Raw genomic sequence first — 25,278 nt, 5'->3', positions numbered from 1 at the left:
TTTTTGGCCTGAAAAATGCCACCCAAAAAGTGTGTGTTAGGGCACCCTAAAGGGGTTTTCTCACAATAGTAATTGATGGCCAGGACCCCCATAATCTTCTCAATGAAGGTGCACTTTGCCTAGTTCATAGTTTTACCCCACAAAGTGCCACTCCTGAACACCTGCTGTGCAGCTCACTACACCATAATCTCGTGATTGGTGGATCCTACTGATCATGTTATGGAAATACTCCTGGTAGGTTAAAAAAAAAAAAAAAAAGATGATTTAATACCCCTGGTTTCAGGGTCTCTTACTACTTGAGTATCTGTACTTTTCACTACTCAGCCAATCACTGGCCGTGGCGGTCTTGGCCACTGATTGGCTGAGTGGCCTGTCAGCTCAGAGACTGCTTTGAAGCTACAGCCATGGTGCCAGGTAGAAAGCAGAGGGCAGGAGGAGACAGGGAATGTGGAGAGATAATGCTACGTTTACACGGAGCGATAATTCGCCCGATCGTAAGATTAACGATGTCGGAGTAACGGTTCTTTTTTCATAACGATCAGCGTTTAGACGGTATGATATATCGTACGGAAATTAGTTTTGTGATCGTAAAAAGAATGGTCAGCTGTGCATCGCTATTACATTTAATAATGCGCGGTCAGCGTCCAATGATTTTGGTGTAAGACCTAAAGACACAATCAGCCAATAATCGTTGTCATCGGCTGATCGTTGTTTCTATTACACTGAGTGATAATCAGCCGATTATTGCTCCAGGTAATAGGGCCTGAAGTCAGCACTTAGATCATTTTTTTTTAACTTCGCTTTTTGATTTGTTTCCCATTAAAATCAAGTTAAATTTCCTGTACTATAAAATCCATGTATAGAAAATTATCTTATAACGCAGGGAAATCCATTCTCCCATGAATTAGCTTTGTGCTATAATCCATTTATCCAGCTTCGACTTCTTAAAGGGATAATCCCCACACAATGACCCAAAGCTTGTAGGGAGCAATGGTGTTATTGTAATTCTAGCATTGTGTAAGACAGCATGGGGGGGGGGGGGGGGTTCTGATGACATCATTAAAGGCCTGACCAATGGAGAATTCATCTAGTGTTTGGATACATTGCAGATTTATAAAGGCTTATAAAGGCAGACTTATAAAGATTTGTAAAAGGATTTCCCTAACCCAGCATTTTTCTATGTTATAGAAGCACAGACAGATATATGAAAGGCACCATGTATCTCCTTGACCTAACAGCTAGGTAACAGTGTTAGCAGGACCTGAAGCTGGCAGATTCACAGAGAGAGTATGGGCCTCTGTATAGTAGCTCGCATACAGCTGCCATTTGATTCTTCAAAGCGACTCTGCACCAACAATCTGACCCCCCCCCCCCCCCCAAACCGCTTGGGGTCCGTTTAGCAGGTGATGCAGTTATTGTCCTAAAAAACAACTTTTAAACTTGCAGCCCTGTGTCAAATTGGCAAGGCCTTAAGTGTCTGTGCCCTAGGCTTGCACCACCCCTCTGCTCCTCCTTCCTACCCTTCCTACCAACATTAGGAATGCCCCTAGAACAATTTCTCCTATTCATCACCTTTGTGAACACAGCACATGAGCTGGATCGTTAAGGCACCTGTGCAGTGTTCAGCTTTCCTAGTGATGAGGAGGGCAGGGAGGAGGGATGGAGAGGCGTTGCAATCCTAGGGCATACACACTCTAAGCCACGCCAATTTGACACAGGGCTGCAAGTTTAAAAGTTGTTTTTTAGGACAATAACAGCATCACCTGCCGAACGGACCCCAGGACAGATCTTGGATTAAAAGCATTTAACGGTACAAGTGGTTCTGGGGGGAGACAGATTGTGGGTACTGAGTCGCTTTAAAGCCTTTTACTAAATTGACCAGATGTTTCCTTGCACTTTCTGAATTCCATCTATTGAATCTGAACAATCTGTAGTAAAAGTGTAGGCCACTTCCTAAGCGCCATTGTTTAGGCTGTAAAACTATCAGTCTTCTTAGTCCTTCTGGGGAGACCACTGGCGTCTACAGAATCCCAGCTTATGTCCTCATTCCTGTCCTAGGTAATACAGAGGCTGGCTCATGTCCAGTAGAGGATTCCTTACAGTTCGAAAATCATAGTTTAATTTTTTTTTATTTTTTTAATACAGAGCTCAGCATCTCTGGCACTGAAAGTTAATGTGGTTGTCCTATGATTAAAGATTATATTTACATCACATGAATTATAATAATTCTTCAGTTGGAAAGTAACTGGAATCTGGATGGATCGTCACCGTCTCTAACAATATATCGGTTGAACTTTTATAGAGACGTGTCAAAAGTTTTAATCGGTTGGCATCTGGGTGAAACCAACCAATCCCCAAAATGAGCAGGGAGTAAGTGCTTCTTTCCTCAGTTTGCTCCTTGCTGCAAAAAGTAGAGCCTATAATAGTATAATGCAGCAAGCTAGAGAGCACTTCTCCTAGCTCGTTTTAAAGGAGTATTAGTATTGTGTTGCCCCCCCAAAAGTTATACAAATCCCCAATATACACTTATTACGGGAAATGCTTATAAAGTGTTTCTTTCCCTGTACTTACTACTGCATCAAGGTTTCACTTCCTGGATAACATGGTGATGTCACTTCCTGGATAACATGGTGATGTCACGACCAGACTCCCAGAGCTGTGCGGGCTGTGGCTGCTGGAGAGGATGATGGCAGAGGGACACTGAGGGACACAGGGCACTGGAGGGACACTGAGCATCCCCCTGCATCATCCTCTCCAGCAGCCACGGCCCGCACAGCTCTGGGAGTCGGGTCGTGACATCACCATTTTATCCAGGAAGTTACATCACCATGTTATCCAGGAAGTGACATCACCATGTTATGCAGGAAGTGAAGCCTTGATGCAGTAGTAAGTGCAGGGAAAAAAACACTTTGTAAGCATTTCTTGTAATAAGTGTATATTGGTGATTTGTATAAATTTTGGGGGCAATACAATACTATTGTCTCTATGACATGTAAAAACATACTGTAAGTGACATGATTAAATAGTAAGCAAAAAATTTAGCCTTGAAGTTGCTTTTATGGTGCACCATGGTCTTTTGATTCCGTCTCAGAGAGTCCACCTAATGTGTCCAGTGCTAGTGGTCGCACATGCTCAGTCTCATCGCACAGTGCATCAGAGCAGAAGAAGTGATTTTTTTTCAACAGCACTGGCAACATTAGCAGAATGTCCTCAGAAGGAATAGAAAAAAACAGTAGGGTGCTGCTATAACCCAATACCTAACACAGGCACACTGTTTATATATGATTCCAAATAAAGAATTATGTTTTGCGGGATCTAGAAAAGAAATGTAAAACTTAATTAAGGGAAAACCTTAGGATGGGGTCTTAAGAGTTTACTAAACAATGATGTATTATGGAGTTGAATATGAGCTGCAATAATGTATGTTCAAAGAGCTGCCTCTAGTGGCGGATACTGGAACTCACAATTCTGTTTAAAAGTAGGCTTTGTTAACACATCCAGTGTTTTTTCAGGTCTGCATAAAGGTCCGCTATTTTTCCTTGCCTTTTTTTTTTTTTTTTTATTTAGTCCCTAGTTGCATCCTGGTACATCCGTATCCACATCCTCATTCGCATAAAATTTTGAAAAACAAAATTTGACTTGCTTGCTTTCATTTGTTTCATGTTTTTCATAGATGTCACGGAAGTTGCATCCGTGAAAAACACGGATTCCTTAGACTTCTATTGGCTAATCCGTGCCGTGATTACGTCCAAAGTTATGACATGTCCTATTCTTTCCCGGTACAGATCGCGGCATGGATCGTCTGAATAGACTCAATGGCCCCTAAAATTGTTCATGGTCGCGGATCCGCAATCAGGGACAATATTACGGAACATGTGAATTCAGCCGTAGAGATGAGCAGATTGAGCTGGCACAAATCTGATTTGGTTTGAATATCACAAAAAATTTTAGATTAACTACTTGTTGTGATTTATTTCTGATTTAGAGGCCTGGAGGGAAGCAACAATTCTGTAAGCATCGCTATTATTTCATTCACCACATTTGCTGGGCCAGTGACTGGGTATCACCAGGTAACCCTTCCTATCAGGTAATATGTCTATCACGATATATATATTTAATTGGTAGCAAAATGGCCATGAAATCTATTGTTATAACAATGTCCTACAGACGCCTTCAGCTGTATACAATATACAATACACAATACAATACAGGTATACTATAAACACGCTAGAACAGATGTACGTTGTACCGACCTGTAGGAATTCATTCAGCTCAACTTGCCCGTTCTTATTTAAATCAACTTCATTAAGGATTTCATGTAGATTCTTTGCGTCCATCTGAACATTTATATTCTGGAGAAAAAGATATAGTGGCCATTGTTGGAATCATGATAAACTGGTACTTGGCACTTCACTCAATTTAATTTGGCTTTAAGGAGAAGTCCGGTGAAAATTTTTATTATAGTATTGTATTGCCCCCCGAAAGTTATACAGATCCTCAATATACACTTATTTCGGGAAATGCTTATAAAGTGCTTTTTCCCTGCACTTACTACTGCATCAAGGCTTCACTTCCTGGAAAACATGGTGATGTCACTTCCTGGATTACATGGGGATGTCACTTCCTGGATAACATGGTGATGTCACTTCCTGGATAACATGGTGATGTCACTTCCTGGATAACATGGTGATGTCACGACCCGACTCCCAGAGCTGTGTAGGCTGTGGCTGCTGGAGAGGATGATGGCAGGGGGACACTGAGGGACACAGGGCACTGGAGGGACACTGAGCATCCCCCTGCCATCATCCTCTCCAGCAGCCACAGCCCGCACAGCCCTGGGAGTCGGGCCATGACACCATGTTATCCAGAAAGTGACATCACCACGTTATCCAGGAAGTGACATCACCATGTTATCCAGGAAGTGACATCACCATGTTATCAAGGAAGTGAAGCCTTGATGCAGTAGTAAGTGCAGGGAGAAAAACACTTTATAAGCATTTTCTATAAGTGTATATTTGGGATTTGTATAACTTTTGGGGGGCAATACATTATTTTAAAAATAAAATTTTCACCGGACTTCTCCTTTAAAGCAGAAGACTTGGCCATACCAAGTTCAACATATTACTATGAGTAATACTTGAGTTAAAAGGGTATTCCGGCCTAAATATTTATATTCATTTATTGTCGGGAACTGTAAGGCTGTTCAAGCCCTGGCCCTGTAACACATCACTAGCACTGCTGCACCTCCCCTAATATAGACTTTGTACCTAATATAAGCTGTCCGTGTCAATAGCACAGCAGCTGCGGCACATTGTAGGAGAAGTATATACTGCTCCCTGCTACAGGGTGTCACGCCTGCAGCGCTACTGACACGGACAGCTTTCCGAATTTAATGCTTAAAGTGTCACTGTCGGTAAAAAAAAATTGGGGCAGAAATCAATAGTCCAGGCGATTTTAAGAAACTTTGTAATTGGGTTTATTAGCCAAATATGCTATTATCTGCATGTAAAAAGCCTTTTCCCAGGTCCCCCCATCTCTCCTTTCTGTCATCCACTGCTCAGAATCAGGAAATCTTGACTGTTTTTTGTCAGTTGGATCTGTCTGGTCTATGAAGAGGGGAGGGGGAAGAAGCGAGATTAGAGGGCACCTGAGAGCCGAGAACAAAGGATTGCTCAGCGGGGGAGCTATTTAGAGCCCTATTCAGAGGTCAGAGAGGTCAGTGGTGACTGTCAGAGGAGAGAGCCCATGATGAGAATGTAAATTAACTCTTTGTTGCCCTGTTTTGCTGCTCATTTTTTGGCTAATAAACCCAATTACAAAGTTTCTTAAAATCGCCTGGACTATTGATTTCTGCAATAAAAATTTTAACGACAGTGACACTTTAAGTTTCTGTACCTCCCTAGAAACAATCCTTTTTTTTAATTATTTCAGAAAATAAAGAATACAAGAGGGAGGATCACAGAGTAATACTATGGACAGTGGAATAAAAAAACAGCTCTTGCACATGAGCATAATAGGGATTGGTGCTGCATGGATTTTATATGGCGGGCTATGGGCCGATACTGCGCCTCTATTGAGTACCTATGACTCTATAATGTAAAATGCTAAGATTTTGTATACAGATTCCATGTGCTACATTCTTCCATGTGCCAGTGCTTCCCCCTGTACATGGCCAGTGTTTAGTAATGCCCATTCATTCTAATGGGGATGAGCTGCGATACCAGACACATCCCTTGAATAAGAGGGATACAATTTATGATAAAACTAGCAGCCCTTTTTTATTTTATATAGTGAGGATGATTTATACAATTGCTTAATAATAGCTACAGGGCATCAAACCTACCTCCAAAACGCGCTGAACATCCAGTATGGTGATGAATCCTTTCTTCTCTTTATCAAACTTATGGAATCTCTTTTTATACCTAGAGGAGAAAAGTTACAAGTAATGGAAGATAAGTTAACTTTCCTTAAAGCGTCCCTATCACTAGAAAAAAAGGAGGCGGGATCCGTTTCAAGTCCGATCAGATCCCGCCTCCTTCAGTGAGTGGCTGAGCAGGCCTGAGACGGCACCGGAGCGTCGCGATGCGGGACCCGCCGCTGGAACCGGGGAGATGAGTGGACGTCTTTTCCTTAGGCCACCTCCTCCCCGGTCCCAGCACAAAAGTGCCCCTCCCCCCGCTGGAGTACCCCTTTAAAGATTTGTAAAGAAAGACTGGGCTGTGCGGTGACAATATTGGTGAATATGGTTATTTGCAAATGGTTTAGTCACCGGCATTACAACACGGAATTCCACAAAAGGAATTGAACAAGGCCGAGTGCAGGGAAAACTAACATTCCCACTACAATGATAGCAATACAGATACATTGATTCACATGCATAGATTAGATTAGTACAGTAAAATGCCTTATTGACTTATCAATATACCTTTACAGCAGCCGACAGACATTGATTCACATATATATCATTACGTTGTTTTGTCTGCACTGTAGGATATTACGCTGTTAAAAATGGAAGGCAATGTGATACTATGATAAATATGTATTCCTTACTCGCCCATATTTCCTAATGTATATTGATTTGGATTTAATCCAAAATATATTGAGCAGGAGACTGCTGGGAATTGGAATTACAATCTGTACTGCATACACAACAGGTGAAATGAAAACGTAAAATAGGGAGCTGCGAGGGTTACACGTCTCACCCTCTTACCTGTCTATATCTGAAGGTGACAGATTAATTTCCGATCGATCGGTGAGTTGTTCAGAGCGCGCTTTGTATCCCATTTCGTAATACAAAAACTGTTTTGCCGATTCCAATTCTTCCTGGTAAAGAAAAGAAAAAACAGGAGATGAACAGTCTCTGTAAGGTTGGCCGGGGAAGTTAGAGAAGTAGGAGTAAGGGCCCTATTACAAGGAGCGATAATCGGCCAAATCAGGCCGCTCGGCCAATTATCGCTCCGTGTAATGGAAACAATGATCAGCTGGTGATCATGTCATCGCTGATCGTATTTTTAGGTCGAGACGGCTGACAATTGACTAAACTGTTATACATCACCTCACCACACTCCCGGTCTTCTCCTCCCTTTTGCTTCCTCCCTGACTGTAGCTTCAGAGTGGCCTGTCTGAGCTGACAGGCCGCTCAGCCAATCACTGGCCGCGGTGGTCCCAGACAGTGATTGGTTGAGCGGCCTGTCAGCTCACACAAGCCGCTCTGAAGGTGCAGTTGCAGCGCCAGAGAGGAAGGAGAAGGCAGGAGAAGACTGGGAGCGTGGCGAGGTGATGTATAACAGTTTAGGGCAAGGGCTGCACGGACATCACTCATCAACGATGATGGAGCCATGTAATAGGCTCAGTAAACGAGCGTCGATCTCGCAGATCGGCATTCATTTACATTATTGATCGGGCCATAATTAAGACCCTAAGACTTGAATGGGCTGACAACATGACATTTTGTTTACTCAGGTGCAATCTAATGTGCCACGTTTTGTTTTCTGGCTAATACTACTTCCAGCCAAGCGGACATTACATTAGAACTTGTTTTCTATGGTTGTATTAGTTTTGTCTTAAAGGGTTGAGTTTTTCGTAGCCTTATGGGTTATTAGTTCTGTATTGGATGGAGGATTTTTATCTTATGTCTATAGCCCCGCTTATTTAGGGCCCTGTTACATGGATCGATTATCTGCCGAATCAGGACAATTTGGGCAGATACAGTTCTGTGTAATAACGATAAGCCAAAGAGCCAATCATCAACTGGTCGTTGTCTTTCAGCTGAAGACAGTGTAAAGAAAATAATAAAGTTTATACTTACCTGTCCAGGCTCCCCTGACATCCTGCTGCCTTTTTCCCATGTTCCCTCCTCATCACAGCAGCCTCTGACACTTCTGGCCCCATCTCTTCAGTGACAGGCCGCTCAGCCAATCACTGACCGCGCTGTACCGTCTCGGTCAGTGATTGGCTGATCAAACTGTCAATGAAGACATGGGGCCAGAAGTGTCAGCGGCTGCAGCAATGTGCAGGGAATACGGAGAAAAAGGCAGCAGGACAACGGTGGAGCATGGGTAGGTGTAAATTTATTATTTTCTAAGTAAAAAGCAAGGGCTGCACATAAATTGTTTGTTTATGCAGCCCTTGCTTTTTACATAGAAAATAATAAACTCATACCTACCCATGCTCCACCGCGCTCAAGCACGATCATCGAGCCGTGAATAGGCTTGGTAAGCGAGCGCCGATCTAGCAATGCTAGGCTATCTAGTACGGCCCTAAGTTATCATACCTTAAGTACAGGTTAACAAGGTGATGTCCAGTGGGTCGTGTCTGATATTGCAAATCAGCTTTATTAAAGTGAATGGGACTGAGACGCAATATCATTTGCAACATGTACATATTATCACCGTAGCACTGATTTCAGAAGCAAGTCGCCATGTTTTTTTTTTTTTTTTTTTAAAAAGCATAACTGTCAAAATAAAAAAAATGTTGACATGTCACAGGGACGCATCAAAAATTTTGATTGGTGGGGGTTTCAACTGGTGGAGGGTGGCAGTGATCAGGAGGTGAGCTAAAATAGGTTTTGTCAATTTTCAACAACCACTGTTTGTAAATTATGAGTAATAGCTGACTGTGCACAGCCTGCTAGGATTGTGTCGTCCATTGGTGGCTGGAAAAAAACATATGTATGGCATGACCGGCTGAATCTGACCAATTATTTTTCACTTTGTTGATGTATACTTTTTTTTTTTTTAATCACATTGATCAACCAGTATAGCAGAGGTGGTGAATGGTGAAACTGTATGGAACATACGAGTTATCAGCCACATCGTGGATATGGCCAACTTACATTTCAAAACTTTTAGCTCAAGGAAACCTCGAGAAAAAAAAAAAAGAAAAAAAAGAGAAGAAAGGACAGATAATAGACTGTACATCTGAACACGAAATAAACAGGAGACATAATTTAGGGAAAATATTCCAAATGTGACGTCTCCATAATCTGAAGGTGCAAACCTTGAAAACATGAAATCTCACAAATACCCAACTCGGCCAATTGGTCGGCATCTCCAATTATTCCGTGTTAGGAAAAGGAGACGGGAAGAAGCGAAACATATGTCACAAGGGAGTTAAAAGGAAAAAATTAAAACAACTGTTCAAAAAAGGTCTCTTTCTGTGTTGAAGAAAACAATTTGTCATAATCAGAGCGCGGATCTGGATTTTGCATGAGAAATGTGAGGATCGAGAAGGGCAATACGCACAGAGAGATGGAATACCAATTAATCCCCTGCTCCTACGTGGCCTTAAATATAAATGTCTTTATCTTCCATTAACTGGCCATCTCAGTGTGAATTTCCTTTATCTCACACATGACAGAGAGGCCTCGAAGGGTCATGTGATCAGTACCCCATTATTCACATATATCTACAATCAAGTCTTGTCTTGGGTGATGGTTAAAATAAAGGGCAGTGAGACCCAGACATGTTCATTATTTATTCAGAAGGCATGAAAGTAAGACAGCGTTCAGCTTCATCCTGACCGGTAACGTTCTTATAAAACAAAGCTTGATGGAATATTTCCCATCCCCCACATCCCATCTGCTACGTTCAAAGCAAAGGCTACACGATGCTTGGACACTCTTGCACATGCTATAATGCTACAAAATGGAACAATGAATGGTTTGGGGTTCTCCTGCATTGGTTGCACCCATACTGCATTGTACCTATGTATGGATGAGTGTCATGTTGGCTATGGTCTGTGGTTGGATATCACACAAGTTTTGGTGAATCATTAGTCCAACCACTGGGACCTTTGCCAAACACAAGAAAGTAGGTCAATTGTTCCCTAAGTGAATGGTACAGCAGTGTGCATGATCGGCTACCACTGTGTTCACTGTGTATGGGGCATCTGAACCCAGCCAAGCTCAGCATTCAGCAATGATAGCCTATAGAGAATGAATGGAGTACTGGCCGTTATTGAAGGTGTATGGCCACCTCAACCCAAGCACCACGAGATGCTCATCAAGCTCAACCAAACACTGCAAGGTGCTCAACGCTACAAAGGACCTTTCTTCTCATGATTGGTGGGGGTCCCAGCAGTTGAATGGATCAGCTAGATATCTCTGATCCTGTAGATAGGGGAAAATGGTAGACCATGTAGTCGTTATGGAGCTGAATATACTGGAAGTAATACTTAAAGTGAATGTACCACAAGTACATCAACTTTTTTTTTTTACATGAATAGACCAGCGCCGGGGCAGGGATGCTGGTGCTGTGGTCCTTTTCTTTGAACCACCGCCCGGTTCCTTTGCACGGCACCGGTCTATTACTTAGCACTGGTCAGGCATGAAGCACTGAGGCGGACCGGCTCTCCCCCAGTGTGATGATCTGTCCTCCCCTCGGTGACGTGGCTCCATTGATTCTAATGGAGCCATGTCACAGAGGGGAGGGCAGATCATCACACTGGGGGCGGGCCGGCTGCTCAGGAACAGACTGGCACAGTGCATGCGACCCGGGCATCCCCACGCTGAGCTGGTGTATTCATGAAAAAAAGAAGAAAAAAAACCGATGTACTGGTGATACATTTGCTTTAAGTTTGTAGACAATAGACCACCAGTAGGGTTCACATTTGTTCTTCATGAGATATATATATACAGTGGTGCCTTGGATTACGAGCAGAATTTGTTCCAGGACCGCGCTTGTAATCCAAATCCACTCTAAAACCAAAGCAAATTTTCCCTTAAGAAATCATTGAAATGTAGAGAATTGGTTCCACATCACAAAAATCATTTTTATTCTGAATAACGTAAAACTAATGAAACAAACAATGAGAAACAACTGAATATGTGATATTTTAAGTTACTGTACAGTACAGCAATCAGCATGTGGAGTATAATGTATAGTAAGGGCATAAACCTGAAAAAAAAAACAGCGCCACAATGCAGTAGCATAGTGAAAGAGCTAGAATAGAGAAGCAGGGCTGCTGTCAGAGGTCTGTGTGGTCACACTACAGCAATGGGGAAGGGGGTGTGTTCAGCATGGACCAATCAGGAAGTAAGAATTATAGAGCTGTGCAGGAGGACAGTAACAGAAGCCTCTCTATACAGCGGTGTGAGTGGCTGAGTGGAAGTGCAGGCCTATTATAGCAGCAGTGTGTATAGCTGAGTGGAAGTGCAGGCACATTATAGCAGGAATGCAGAGGATGGGAAACACAAGGGCTGACAGAGACTGCAGGGAGCATGAAGGAATATGACAGATGTGGGCACATACATGCAGCACTCTCTGTCCAGAGAGATTGGGGTAACAGCTATAAAGAGATTACCTCCACAGTCCTGTCCCCTGGTGTAAGCCCCAGCCTGAAGTGGATTTGCTATGATTTGAAAGGTGAGGGAGACTTTCTGGGTCAGAGTACAGGGCTGCCGACCCCGCTATGCAGACACTGCCCCTCCCCCACTCCACCTCCCACCCAGTACAAGGAGCTTTTACACCAAAGCAATGCTCTTAAACCAAGTCACAATTTTAAAAAACTGTTTAAAAACCTCTTCTTGCAAGACGCTCCTAATCCAAGTTACTCTTAAACCGAGGTACCACTATATATATATATATATATATATATATATATATATATATACATACCCTTTATGCTATGACCAGCATTTTCTTAGTCTATCCCATACAGTGACTTACATCTATACTTTACTATTTTTTTCTTCCTCCTTAATTCATCTTCAAGCTTAGTTAACTGACTAATTTGATTCCTAATTTGGATATTCAGCTTGACAGATAACACCGCTCCCAGCACAAGGACTAATTCTTTGGGGTTTAATAGCACTTGTGCCCCTGCAGTGTTCCTTGTATCACTGAAGCAACATTAGCATTAGACTCCTCGTGGCAATCTGAAGATTCTAGGATCTGTCTGCCGATGCTGGATCATTATTAACACAGACCATGGCAGGAATTTCTCCTCCGTAGCAAATATGGAGACCATTTCGGACACTGTGTCTTGCTCAAATCTTACAATTATCACTATTTTGTTTATTAAAAATTACTACAGTGTTAGTGTTGTATTAGATTAGAAAGTGATCTTCTCACACTGCCAACAGCGCCAGTCCTGTGTGCAGGCGGTATCTGGTACTGCAGCTCACCCCAATCTAACTCATTTAAAGGATAGTTTTATATGATAATGCCATACCTTTTTCTTTTGCTCCTTCCAGTTCATTTCTTTGGCCATAATGTCTACAATTCGCGGTAACGCTTCTTCGGCCGCTTGTACATTTAGAAATGCTAGGCGTGTGCGTCGTGAAATGATGTCCACCGCCGTGCAGGCGTATTCCCTCAAAGCGTATTTTACCTACAATAGCAAAGACCAATACATTAAATATACATAACCCATTATTGGTCAATGCATGAAAAATTGTGAAATTCACTTAACCCAAAATCTGGGAACGTCCCAGAATCTTGAACGTCCCAAAATCAGAAGAAAATAATGAAGACATTCATCAGATTAATGGGAGACACATAATAAATATTTCCTTATACTACAATAAGGCTTCCCTCACATCTGAGTCTATTTAGTGGACAAAAACAGAGCCAAACTAACACCAATGGATCCCATTGACTTTAATGGCTTCCGTCAGGTTCCTGTCTGATGTTTGTTTATTCATCAGTATCTAAGAGGACAGAATATACTGCCTGCATTTCTTTTTGTCAGCTTGAGTCATGCTTAATAAACAGATTCTGCAACCAAACCCATATACGGTGTGTAGTTCCCGTTAAAGTCAATGGGAGTTTTGCAAACTGTGTAAAATAACTGTTTTTGACCTTCCGACCACCTCTGGCGGCTGTCAGCAAGCCAGGAGTGTTATAGGGAACCCTTGGAAATCCATCTTTCAGACATTTAGATCCAGGATGGGAATATCTCTTTAAGTAATATTAAACATTGCCCACCTGAAACACAGAAATGCTCAGGATAAATAAAATGGATGTCTGGGATGGGCAGGTCAACAATAAAAATTACTCTGCTGCATGCATTTCAATAGAATATTCAAAAGAATATACAGTTTCCTATCCACGTTCCAGGGCTTCTCCGCTTCTCCCCTGGTCCCACGCGCTCTAGCTTCAGTGCAGCCTGTCAGTTGACAGGCCGCTCCGCCAATCACAGGCCGTGGGACCGAGGCGCGCGGGACCGGGAGAGAAGTGGACAGCAGGAGCAGCTCTGGAGCGTGGATAGGTAAAGTATATAATTTAAGCAAGGGCTGCAAGGACATTGGTAACGATGTCCTTGCAGCCCTTGTTAAACGATTACCGGGTCGTGTAATAGGACCAGTAAACAAGCGCAGATCTAGCAGATCAGCGCTCGTTTACATCGTTGATCGGGCCCTTACCGGCCTGTGTAATACTACACAATCTTTCAAGATTATAGTCAATGCAAAAACCTTTGCCATGAAGGTAGTTGGACTGAGGGACTCCTGTGATAAGGTTGTGGGGGAGATGATAGATTGCCATGGACTGGGACCAGCCATGGCTATATGCCTATTAGAATGCCAGATTGCCTGCTGTTGTTTTTTTGTTTTTTAATTCACAGTATAAAAACAAAAAGAAACAAAATAGTAATAGTTTAGCAACACCAAAATTACAAAGTTAACATGCTAATTAAAGGTGTTTTCTGGCGGTCGGCCTTTTTTAATACATTGCTGCTGGTGCATATAAAAGAATAAACACCTGTCCATGAGCACCTCTAGCCCCCCCCCCACCCCCCGGTGTCACCTGTGTCCCCCGCTAACTGACGGGTCTCTACTTCTGAGAAGAACTTGTCTTAGGTGTGGCTGCCCGCTTAGCCAATCACTGGCCTTGGGGCTGTCCCATCTCAGTCAAAGATTGGCTGAGCGCGCTTTCCCTCCCAGGACAAGTTCCTCTTAGAAGTGGAGGCTCTGCAGCCATGGAAAAACAAGCCTGCCTTAAAGTGTCACTGTCGTTATAACTTTCAAAATCTAAACCAAAAGTAGATGTGATATAAAGCAAGTTTGCAATATACATTATTTTTTGTGTGTAATCGTGGAGAACAAAGCACTTCCTGTTTTCTGACTCTTTTTTTCTCAAAGAACAGGAAACTGTCAGAAAACAGGAAGTCCTGTGTACTCCAGGCCATCTGAGCGCTCACAGAGAGAAGGCAGTCATATGACTGACGGACACATTGAGCCGTGGCTTTCTGTACGGGCCAGAATTTTTGTGTTTTGTCTGTTTTTTACAACCAGCACAAGTCAGAAAATGTGCCTTCAGGAGACTGGACCTGGATTTCTGGTAAGTACAGCTTTGTTTTACAATATGATAACAAAAACAAAAAATAATGAATGTATATTGCAAACTTGCTTTATATCACATCTACTATTGATTTCGATTTTATAAGTTATAATGACAGGTACACTTTTAGGCTGGGTTCACACACAGTATATTTCAGGCAGTATTTGGTCCTCATGTCAGGTCCTCATAGCAACCAAAACCAGGAGTGGATTGAAAGCACAGAAAGGCTCTGTTCACATAATGTTGTAATCGAGTGGATGGCCGCCATTTAATGGCAAATATGTGCTGTTATCTTAAAACAACGGCCGTTGTATTGGAATAATGGAAGTTATTTACTGTTATATGGCGGCCATCCACTCAATTTCAACATTGTGTGAACAGATCCTTTCTGTGTTTTCAATCCACTCCTGGTTTTGGTTGCTATGAGGACCTGACATGAGGACCAAATACTGCCTGAAATATACTGTGTGTGAACCCAGCCCCAAAGGAATCTGTCAGCACCTATTCTGGTTCTGAGGTGCTGACAGTGTGATGAAGGTCTATGTCTCCTAGTGCGGTGTCATACCTTTCTTTTTCAGATGGGTCCTGTACTTTGTCCCCAATATGTGCCGTAACTGTCTTCCCAACTGTCAAAGAGGGGGAGTGCTGATGTCTTTGTGCCGCACTTCGGCCCGCCTCACCCCTACCTCCTCCCAGCTTCTCTGAAATTTTTATGGCGCCCGTCCCCTGGCCTCTCGTCGACGTTATCTTTACATGCCTTCTTCTGTGTATTGAGCGATCTCCCGCGGCCTGATTCGCGCATGCGCCGTAGTGTGTTGGAGCAGCGCAGGCGCACTGAAGGCCACAGCCTTTGCCCTCAATGGCTTCTGTCATGTCATGCGCGAATCAGGCCGTGGGAACGCGCGCAATACACAAAAGAAGGCATCTAAAGATAACGTCGCCAGGAGGCCAGGGGACGGGCGCCATGAATATTCCAGAGAAGCTGGGAGGAGGTAGTGGTGAGCGGGCCAAAGTGCGGCACAAAGACATCAGCACTCCCCCTCTTTGACAGTTGGGAAGACAGTTACGGCACAGATTGGGGAAAAAGTACAGGACCCATCTGAAAAAGAAAGGTATGACACCGCACTAGGAGACATAGGAGCAATATACATTCATTATTTTTTGTTTTTGTTATCATATTGTAAAACAAAGCTGGACTTACCAGAAATCCAGGTCCAGTCTCCTGAAGGCAGATTTTCTGACTTGTGCTGGTTGTAAAAAACAGACAAAACACAAAAATTCTGGCCCGTACAGAAAGCCACGGCTCACTGTGTCCGTCAGTCATATGACTGCCTTCTCTCTGTGAGCGCTCAGATGGCCTGGAGTACACAGGACTTCCTGTTTTCTGACAGTTTCCTGTTCTTTGAGAAAAAAAGAGTCAGAAAACAGGAAGTGCTTTGTTCTCCACGATTACACACAAAAAATAATGTATATTGCAAACTTGCTTTATATCACATCTACTTTTGGTTTAGATTTTGAAAGTTATAACGACAGTGACACTTTAAGGCAGGCTTGTTTTTTCATGGCTGCAGAGCCTCCACTTCTAAGAGGAACTTGTCCTGGGAGGGAAAGCGCGCTCAGCCAATCTTTGACTGAGATGGGACAGCCCCAAGGCCAGTGATTGGCTAAGCGGGCAGCCACACCTAAGACAAGTTCTTCTCAGAAGTAGAGACCCATCAGTTAGCGGGGGACACAGGTGACACAGGTGACACCGGGGGGGGGCTAGGGGTGCTCATGGACAGGTGTTTATTCTTTTATATGCACCAGCAGCAATGTATTAAAAAAGGCCGACCGCCAGAAAACACCTTTAATTAGCATGTTAACTTTGTAATTTTGGTGTTGCTAAACTATTACTATTTTGTTTCTTTTTGTTTTTATACTGTGAATTAAAAAACAAAAAAACAACAGCAGGCAATCTGGCATTCTAATAGGCATATAGCCATGGCTGGTCCCAGTCCATGGCAATCTATCATCTCCCCCACAACCTTATCACAGGAGTCCCTCAGTCCAACTACCTTCATGGCAAAGGTTTTTGGCCCTCAGTGCGCCTGCGCTGCTCCAACACACTACGGCGCATGCGCGAATCAGGCCGCGGGAGATCGCTCAATACACAGAAGAAGGCATGTAAAGATAACGTCGACGAGAGGCCAGGGGACGGGCGCCATAAAAATTTCAGAGAAGCTGGGAGGAGGTAGTGGTGAGGCGGGCCGAAGTGCGGCACAAAGACATCAGCACTCCCCCTCTTTGACAGTTGGGAAGACAGTTACGGCACAGATTGGGGACAAAGTAAAGAACCCATCTGAAAAAGCAAGGTATGACACCGCACTAGGAGACATAGACCTTCATCACACTGTCAGCACCTCAGAACCAGAACAGGTGCTGACAGATTCCCTTTAAGGAAAAAACGGTATGCTCTTTGGAATTCAACTAATTTAATAAAAGTGATATGCAAAAGTACTAAATCAACGAAAAAAAAAAGTAATACTATACATATTAGGTATTGGTGTCACCATAAAAATCCATTCAGATGATATTATTTATGCTACATGGTAAACAGCATAGTAACGGTAAAATTACTATAGGTGTCACTAAAAATTCAACTCTCCTAAAAAAATAAAAGCAATTTCTTTTTTCAAATAGCAATTTTTTTAAAAAGCAATAAAAAAAGCAATTGCAATGACCAAAAGTAATATAAAAAAAAGAGAAAATGCAGAGATGCAAAGACATCTCTGACGCCCAACATAAATTATTGTTTACAAACACAGAAGCGTAAACAAACATATAAATGGACACAAATGTAATTTCCATCGCAGCCAATCAGATTCCAGCTGTGATTAGCTCCTAAGAACAGTAGAGGTTGCCTAGGACAACACCGGTGCGTTCTCTTTGTGCTTCTTCCCACAGTCACCCGCGTGCTCCGTATAAAGATCTTAAAAATGTTAGTAAGGTCACTCATTGTGAAGAGTCTCCTCTAATGAAATGCATGACAGTGGCAGACATGCCAACATGACCCATTTCAGGGAGAAAACATTTTTCTGGTGTGACATTTCCCAATTACTTTGCGACTGAATTAACGTGGATTCGACTAATGAAGTGAAGTAGATAAATAAATTTTATATGACCTAATTAACTGATCCCAGCGAAGGAATATGTGGGAAATAGTCATCCAGACAAATGTCTCCCTCATGAAATGGTCATATTGTCATGTCTCCAGCCAGGGAAATTAATGCACGACAAAATATGAGATTCAAGTCGGATAAACAGCTTCAGGAGGCCGGAGAACCTTAAAGGGACCTGTCACTGATGGGGCAGGAGGAGAGCAGTGTTTAAGTGTCACTGTTGTTTAATTTTTTTATTTTTATTTTTTTGCAGAAATCAATAGTACAGGTGATTTTAAGAAACTTTGTAATTGAGTTTATTAGCGGAAAAATGCATTTTATCATGAGAAAGCAGTTTGAAACTCTCCCCCCCGGTCTTCATGGTTCTCTTATGGAGAGGGGAAGGGTGGAGGGAGATGAGGCACCAAAACAGGATAACAAAGGGTTAATTTACAGCTACATCACCGGACTACCTCCTCTGAAGTCAGCACTGACCTCTCTGACCTCTGAATAGGCTTTCACACAGGTCCCGCTGTGTAATCCTTTGTTATCTGCTTCCTCCTACCCCCTCCCCTCTCCATAGGTTACACAGGGCACGACTTATGGAAATACAATTTAATATTTACAATATAAGTAAATACAAGCTCCAGCAACGAGCGGGTAAGACCCGAAGGGGGGGGGGGGGGGGCTGCCCCGGTGATCGCTGGAAGATAGCAACGGTCTGCTGCCGCCACTCCAATTCCACGGAGCGACAGCAGCAAATCACTGCTATCAACGTGTTGAAAGACAATGATCAGCCAACATTGTGCATGCTGATCGTTGTCTATGAGCCCTAATGGTCGATAATCACTTTGTGTAATAGGGGCTTTATGGGCTCATCAAATGTAGGTAGGTTGGTAGATTCCCCAATGGCTCCACTTTCTTGTGGTATTTTCAGAATGTAGGTAAGTGTGTAGATTTCTATGATGGATGTCACAAGCTGCCCACTATTGGGGGTGTTTCTGGTTAAAATGAAGAAAGGTTTAATTTTGGGAGATTTTAAAAAGTTCTACATGAGGCCACGCCCCCTACAGTATGCCCCACCCACATTGGGACCACACAGCGTCCTTAGTCGCATAGTTAATATGAAAAATCAAATATGATCCCATCAAGTTCAACCTATAACGCTCCTGTGTTGACCCTCATGATAATTGCCCCATCACAAAAAGAAAATTCCTTCTTGACTCAACTGTGGTAATTAGAATTATTCCCTGGATCAACGTCCCATCAGCAGACATCTAGAGCCCATAACTTAAAATACAAAATATAATATTATATTTTTCAAAGAAAAGCGTCCAGGCCTCCCTTGAACTTCTTTAACGAGTAAGCCCTGATAATATCATGTGGCAGATATAACATTTTGCATGCCAATAGTAAACGATGAAAATGGTTGTAAGTATGATATAGAAAATATATAACATTTTTATCATGGGCCATGCTTTCATGAAGTTTACTTATTTTTGCAATATTACAAAAAAAAAAAAAAAAACTATTAACCAAATGCAACTTTAAAGGGGAAATCCGGCACCGGCCCAAAAAATTGCTCTGGGCTTGGGGTGGAAGAACATAAAAAAGAAGTTATATTCCCCTGTCCCAGTTCCCCTCCTGGACTCTAGCCAGTTGTCTTCTTAGCTCCCCTCCGGCTACGTCATGACCCAGTTGAGGGATGCCCCACTCAGCCAATCAGTGACTGGGGTGGGACACTGCTGCAGTCACTGATTGGCCGAGCGGGTTAAATCCCACCCGCTTGTGACGTTCAACCCAGGTTGTGACATACCCAGAAACCGGGAGAAGAGCACACCCGGCGGGGTAGGGGAGTCAGGTGATGCGGGCACAGGGACAGGTGAGCACCCCCTGCCCATAATGATTTCTCTCCCTCCCGGACTTCTCCTTTAACATTATACATCTAGAAATATATCAAATATTGCCTGAATTTTTTACAGTACATGATAAACATTTCAGTTCTACAAACCTCTGCTTCAATGTACGGAAATTCAGAAACCAATCTCTTCCCCACAATTGGCCATCTCTTTCCGGTAACCTTAGCCAATTTGGCCACTTCGAAGGCTTTGTCACCGTAGGTGGCAGCCAGGTGCTGGGCAACCTGCAGGAGAGAATCAACAATTCACTGAGCATCGCACTCCTCAGCCTCCCCTCCTTCTGCTCCTCGGAGCACAGCGGGAAAAAAAAAGAAAGCACGCTACTTATGTCAGATTCCCAAAGCTTTTATCAAACAGACTGAAGAGGGTATTAAATCTTGATTGTGTGGGAGGAAACGACTTGTGTTGTGAACGCTTAGGCCAGCACTTATACTACTATATGCATGTATCAATGTAACTGTGACTAATGACGCGTCAACTACTTTTTGCAACTGTGATCACATTTAACGAATGTATTGTTGGAATTAGATGTCACGGAGATGGGACTGTCATGAAAATCACAAAGAAAGAAGAGGGGGAAAAAAACACAGAGAGGAATGCTAATTTCTGCCGCGGAGTCGGCGTTTGTCAAACAATTAAAACATTTCATACCTTCGGAAAATTAACACTGGCACAAAATTAGATGCAGATGAATTGTTCCGCTGCCTTAGCAATACATGAAAATTGTATCGCTTGGGGGGGGGGTGTTGTTGGTTAGGGCCAACAGTCTGTTGTCCTCTTTATATATGTTCTAGGAGACCATATGGCCCTAACCAAGGTGAGACCTTCTCTTTGATATCCAGAACGGAGAATGGTTTCCACTGTGGTGGACCTAGGTATTATACAAATAACTAGTGCTTGTATGCCAGGAAATTCTTCCTTCCCAAACTAGAAAAAAAGTACAAAAACTACATCCCATCCAGAAGGTGTAGTGCCACCTACAGGTGGCTGCCCTGTAAGTCACTGTACAACCCATAAAATTTGTCTATGCCAGCTGGATCTCCTCAATGAGAAACAGCTTTTTATGGACTTTTAGGAAATAAACAGTAAGATAATCCTAGGGAAATCAACACAGTAAAGAAATAGTTTAAAGCGCACAGCCCCTTTAAAGCTAAACTTATGTGCCAGCCCTAAATTAAAGGGGTTGTTTTAAATCAAGTCCTGGGTGCTCAGAGAATAAAAAAGGCATACTTACTTATTCTGTCACCTCCTGGCCCCTATTCCTCTCAGGTTCCTACTGTTCTGATGAAGTCACAATCATGCAGGTACTTCTCCCACACAGCCAATCACTGACCACCACAGTGACACACCTCAGCCAGTGATTGGCTGCATGGGCCATGAAATTCCTACATGGTCACAATGCCACAGGAACAAGGAAGAGTACTGAGAGAACCAGGGACCAGTGGGACAGCACCTGCGGGGCAGCGGTTTGGGTGAGTATGCCTTGGAAGGGCACCCTGGACTCCTATAAAAAATATATATATTTTCGTCTCTGGACAACCCCTTACAGAACAGAACAAAAAAGCTAAGCGACTTGAAATGACTATTTACCTCACTTTCCAATCCATAGTCTTGGACAAGACGAATGTAAAGTGTGGGAGACCAGTCTTTTCCACCCTCAAGAAAGAGCCCAACAGTTTTGCAGGGCCCAGCTTTCAGGCCATGTGCTTTGACGGCTGCATCCAGAGTGTCTTCCGCCATAGAGCGGTACGTTGTCCACTTTCCACCTATTGGAATAAACCGTAAAAATATAAAGGCTTTCATAGACAATGCCCCACAAATCGTCCCCACAGGAACTGCCCCACACAGCCAATCACAGGCAACAGTGATGTCTCGCAGTAAGTGATTGGCTAGGTTGAGCAGTTTCTGTGGGGAACCAGGAAGAAGCTATGATGAACACAGAACAGAAACTGTCATGCGGGAGATCAGGGTGGGTGAGTATTATCTTTTTACTTATACACCACCCTTAGTCATATATCACTTTTTTAACCCCTTTAAAGGGGAACTTCACATAAGGAAAAAATTTTCCTATTAAAAGTACATTAAAAGTTATATAAATGTGTCTATATAATGTATTACCATATCTGTACGGTTCTGCCACACTGGCAGCAGATAGAAATCCAGGAAGTGAAGAAAAATGGCCTCTGTGCCAATTCACTTTGTCTCCTGCTCCCACTGCTCTCCCAACTTAGGAGACAAAGATTCCATTCCTCTGTCTCACACTGTGTGTGTTTGCTGAGCACAGGCTGATGATGCAGACAGGGGGCAGGGTGTGATCTCACAGGAGGCGGGGCTGGATCCCCAATCCCCTGAGTGATTCACCATCTCTGAATGGCCAGAAGCAGGTGCAGCAAGGACTGTAGACTGTGATGAACAGCTGAGGGAAAGAATTGCATTCTGGAACCAGTACTGCATTCTGGGAACTGGTGAACGAGGAAGTACAGAAACACAATACAGAACAAAATCCCCTAAAATAAATGGATTTTTGGTCGTTTCAGAACTGGGATAGATAGGTAAGTAATGCTATATGCTTCTGCATTTCATTTTTTTTAAACTCTACCTGGAGTTCCCCTTTAAGCAGTCATTAAACTCCTTAAGGTCCACACTATGCCATACCTTTATAGGGTTAGGAGACCCACAAAAGAAATACAGTTACCAGAAATACAATTCACCTAATAAAATAAACATGTAAAAAAATCCACCTTTTTTTTTTCCAAGTAGACTGTGTTACCTGCTATTGTGACGAGGCCGGTCTCACTAACGTCAACCACATGATTACGGGATATGGATTGGGTGTCCGTAGAGTTGGGGTTTGTGACCAGTGGACGTATACCGCTCCACGCTGCGAGGACATCACCCCTGCGGACTGACAACAAAACACAGACAGGTTACCATGACCCTGTGACTACTGCACTCGTATGATTGGATATATACACTGCAATAAATAGAAGACTGTTTCAGTTTAAGTCAGTGCATCCTCTACACTTCTTACCACCTTAAGAGAGAACAAGGACTTTCCCTTTTACTTGACCTTTATAACCTTTTGCTGAATAGACATTTTGCATGACACACTGAGGTCACAGGACTCCATTTCTCCTTCCTTCCAGGCAACAGGCTTATAAAACATCAATGACATATCCTATGGGTACATTATAATTTTCTTTGCAAATTTCCATGTAAAGGTGCTTTCTGCTCATACTGTCCAATAAATGACCATATATTGGTAAATAAAGTTATTTTATTACCTCTCTGTTTTTTTTTCTCCTTTTGCTCTCTTTGCGTTTGCACTGCCTTACTACCGGTCTTGTGTACATACATTAAGGGACTTCCTGTTCCTGCTGTACACTTTAGCAAGGAATTTATTCAACTCTCTCTTACTCCCACTACACAATCTTGACTATAACTCTGCCCACAAGACCCAGAGGAGAGGTAGATAGAGTTGGCTGAATTTCCAGCTAGAGTGTACAGCAGAAACAGGAAGTCTTTTACAGATTGTACAGTAGACAGGAATGGGGGCAATAAAAACAGCATAGAGGATAGTTCGCATCAGAAAAAGGAGGAAGGCATGAACGAACACAGAATCGAACGAACCTAAAATACATTTTTATTGTTGGGCAACCCCTTTAAGTAAACACAATAAAAAGCATTACAGAAGCAGACACAGATTCACTTGCAACCAATCACTTAAAAGAGAACTAAAAGAAAGGAAAGCCGAGTTTTATAATCTCCCCCCCTGTTTATAATGCTTCACTGGGGCACAATGATAACAAGGCCTTTTCCTACACAGTTTTATTTGTATTTTTAAACGTTATTAATATTACATAAAGGGGAAATGCTTGGGATTTGGTTTAACCTAATCGACTCTTATATTTACCGTTTATCCATCGAAAAATCTTAACGTCAACCCTACAATTAGAATATTAAAGCTAAAGACGTTCATGTAACATATAAAATATCTTCGCCCCAAGGCAGTATGTGATATTTTTGTTACTATTAGAAATAAATAAGGCAAGAAACGTGTCTCCCCCGATATAGTAGAATATCCTATATTGTGAAGGTAACTTGAGGCAAATGAGAAGTTCACAGGAGGATTTCCTGGTGTATCTGCCGCTACCAATTATCCCTGACGCGGCATGACTCTGACCCTTACGCTTGACCACATGGATCAGCCGGGTGATAGGGTTACCTACACTGCCAGGGATAGGAGACTCTGAATCCGAGCCAATGATACACAGCTTATATTCAGTCCCTAAGTCCTTAATGTGTCAGAAATGATAAATTGTTCAGTTGAAAAAAAAATCATAATTTTTTTAAATTAAAATTTACTACAAAACCTTTATAAAGTTTGAGTTTTGATCAGTACAACCGCCAATAATGGTGCAGTCAGAACACTGAATACATATACACATGATTGCAGAGAATACTGTATGTAAAGAAGGCATACAAAGACTACTCACTACTCAGGTCACTAAAGTGAATGCACAGTACAAGAGGTAGTGTTTCCAGTTCAACACCTTAAAGGGGTTCTCTAAGCTTACAAAAACATGGTCAATTTTTTCTATAAACACCACTCTTATCCTCCGTTTGGGTGTGCGGTTTATGCAGCTCAGTTCCATTGAAGTGAATGGAGCTGAATTCTAATACCACACACAACCTGGGGACAAAGGTGGCGCTGTTTGTGCAAGAAAATAGCGGTGTTCTTTTTTATTTTGAAAAATCTTTTAAATCTAACTGAAAATAGGGGACGACTGGCATTCCAGTCTTGGCATAGGAAACAATACTGACCCTTTTCACAATATTGAAACAGCAGCTGAAGCCAACATGTTTTGGGTCCCTTGTGGCGCTTAGTCATGACGCAATAAACTGCAAAAGCTTCTAATTGCAAGAATCAACTAGATTTGCATTTCCAGGGAAATACATAGTGCTTGAAAAGAGTGCCCCTTTAAAAGTGACTTCCCTTTAGAAAAAAAATTTAACCCTTGATTCCCCTTCCTTTAAAAGCAACTTTGGTACTGTCCCTTTAAGAGCGACTTTGGTACAGTCCCTTAAGGAGCGACTTTGGTGCCAACCCTTTAAGAATGACCTATATACTGTCCTTTTAAGACCATCTTATGTACTGTCCCTTTAAAAGCGACTTAGGTACCACCCTTTGAAGAGCAACTGTAGTGCTGTCCCTTTAAGAACAACTTTGATACTGTCCCTTTAAAAATGACTTTAGTACAGTCCCTTCAAGAGTAACTTATGTACCGTCCCTTTAAGAGTGACCAATCGAAACTAAAAATAGATAGCACACCTGTCACCGCCAAGGGCTTGGAAACACAGTTTGAACAGACTCTGTGCACAAAGCAGTTCGGGCTGTTTTAATCGCAGAAGAATGGTGGGAAGAAAAAGAAGAATACAGAT

At 42.6% G+C, this 25,278-nt stretch overlaps 1 protein-coding gene across 3 annotated transcripts in view; it reads right to left on the bottom strand.

The window, feature by feature from the left end:
• GPD2 (glycerol-3-phosphate dehydrogenase 2) overlaps window positions 1-25,278 on the bottom strand; it is a 122,395-nt gene that overhangs the window by 5,723 nt on the left and 91,394 nt on the right. For all 3 annotated transcript variants that reach the window (XM_069982722.1, XM_069982723.1, XM_069982725.1), the window contains exons 10-16: window positions 22,607-22,741; window positions 21,427-21,602; window positions 19,929-20,060; window positions 12,673-12,831; window positions 7,211-7,323; window positions 6,344-6,422; window positions 4,254-4,352 (exon numbers count right to left, since the gene is read on the bottom strand). In XM_069982722.1, the coding sequence (XP_069838823.1) occupies window positions 4,254-4,352; window positions 6,344-6,422; window positions 7,211-7,323; window positions 12,673-12,831; window positions 19,929-20,060; window positions 21,427-21,602; window positions 22,607-22,741 (893 nt within the window). The remainder of the gene's footprint in view (window positions 1-4,253; window positions 4,353-6,343; window positions 6,423-7,210; window positions 7,324-12,672; window positions 12,832-19,928; window positions 20,061-21,426; window positions 21,603-22,606; window positions 22,742-25,278) is intronic.

The sequence above is a fragment of the Dendropsophus ebraccatus genome, chromosome 9 (assembly GCF_027789765.1).
Source record: "Dendropsophus ebraccatus isolate aDenEbr1 chromosome 9, aDenEbr1.pat, whole genome shotgun sequence".
Classification (NCBI taxonomy): Eukaryota; Metazoa; Chordata; class Amphibia; order Anura; family Hylidae; genus Dendropsophus; species Dendropsophus ebraccatus.
Note: the sequence above shows the minus strand (reverse complement) of the source record. Positions and strands in the feature narration are given on the sequence as shown.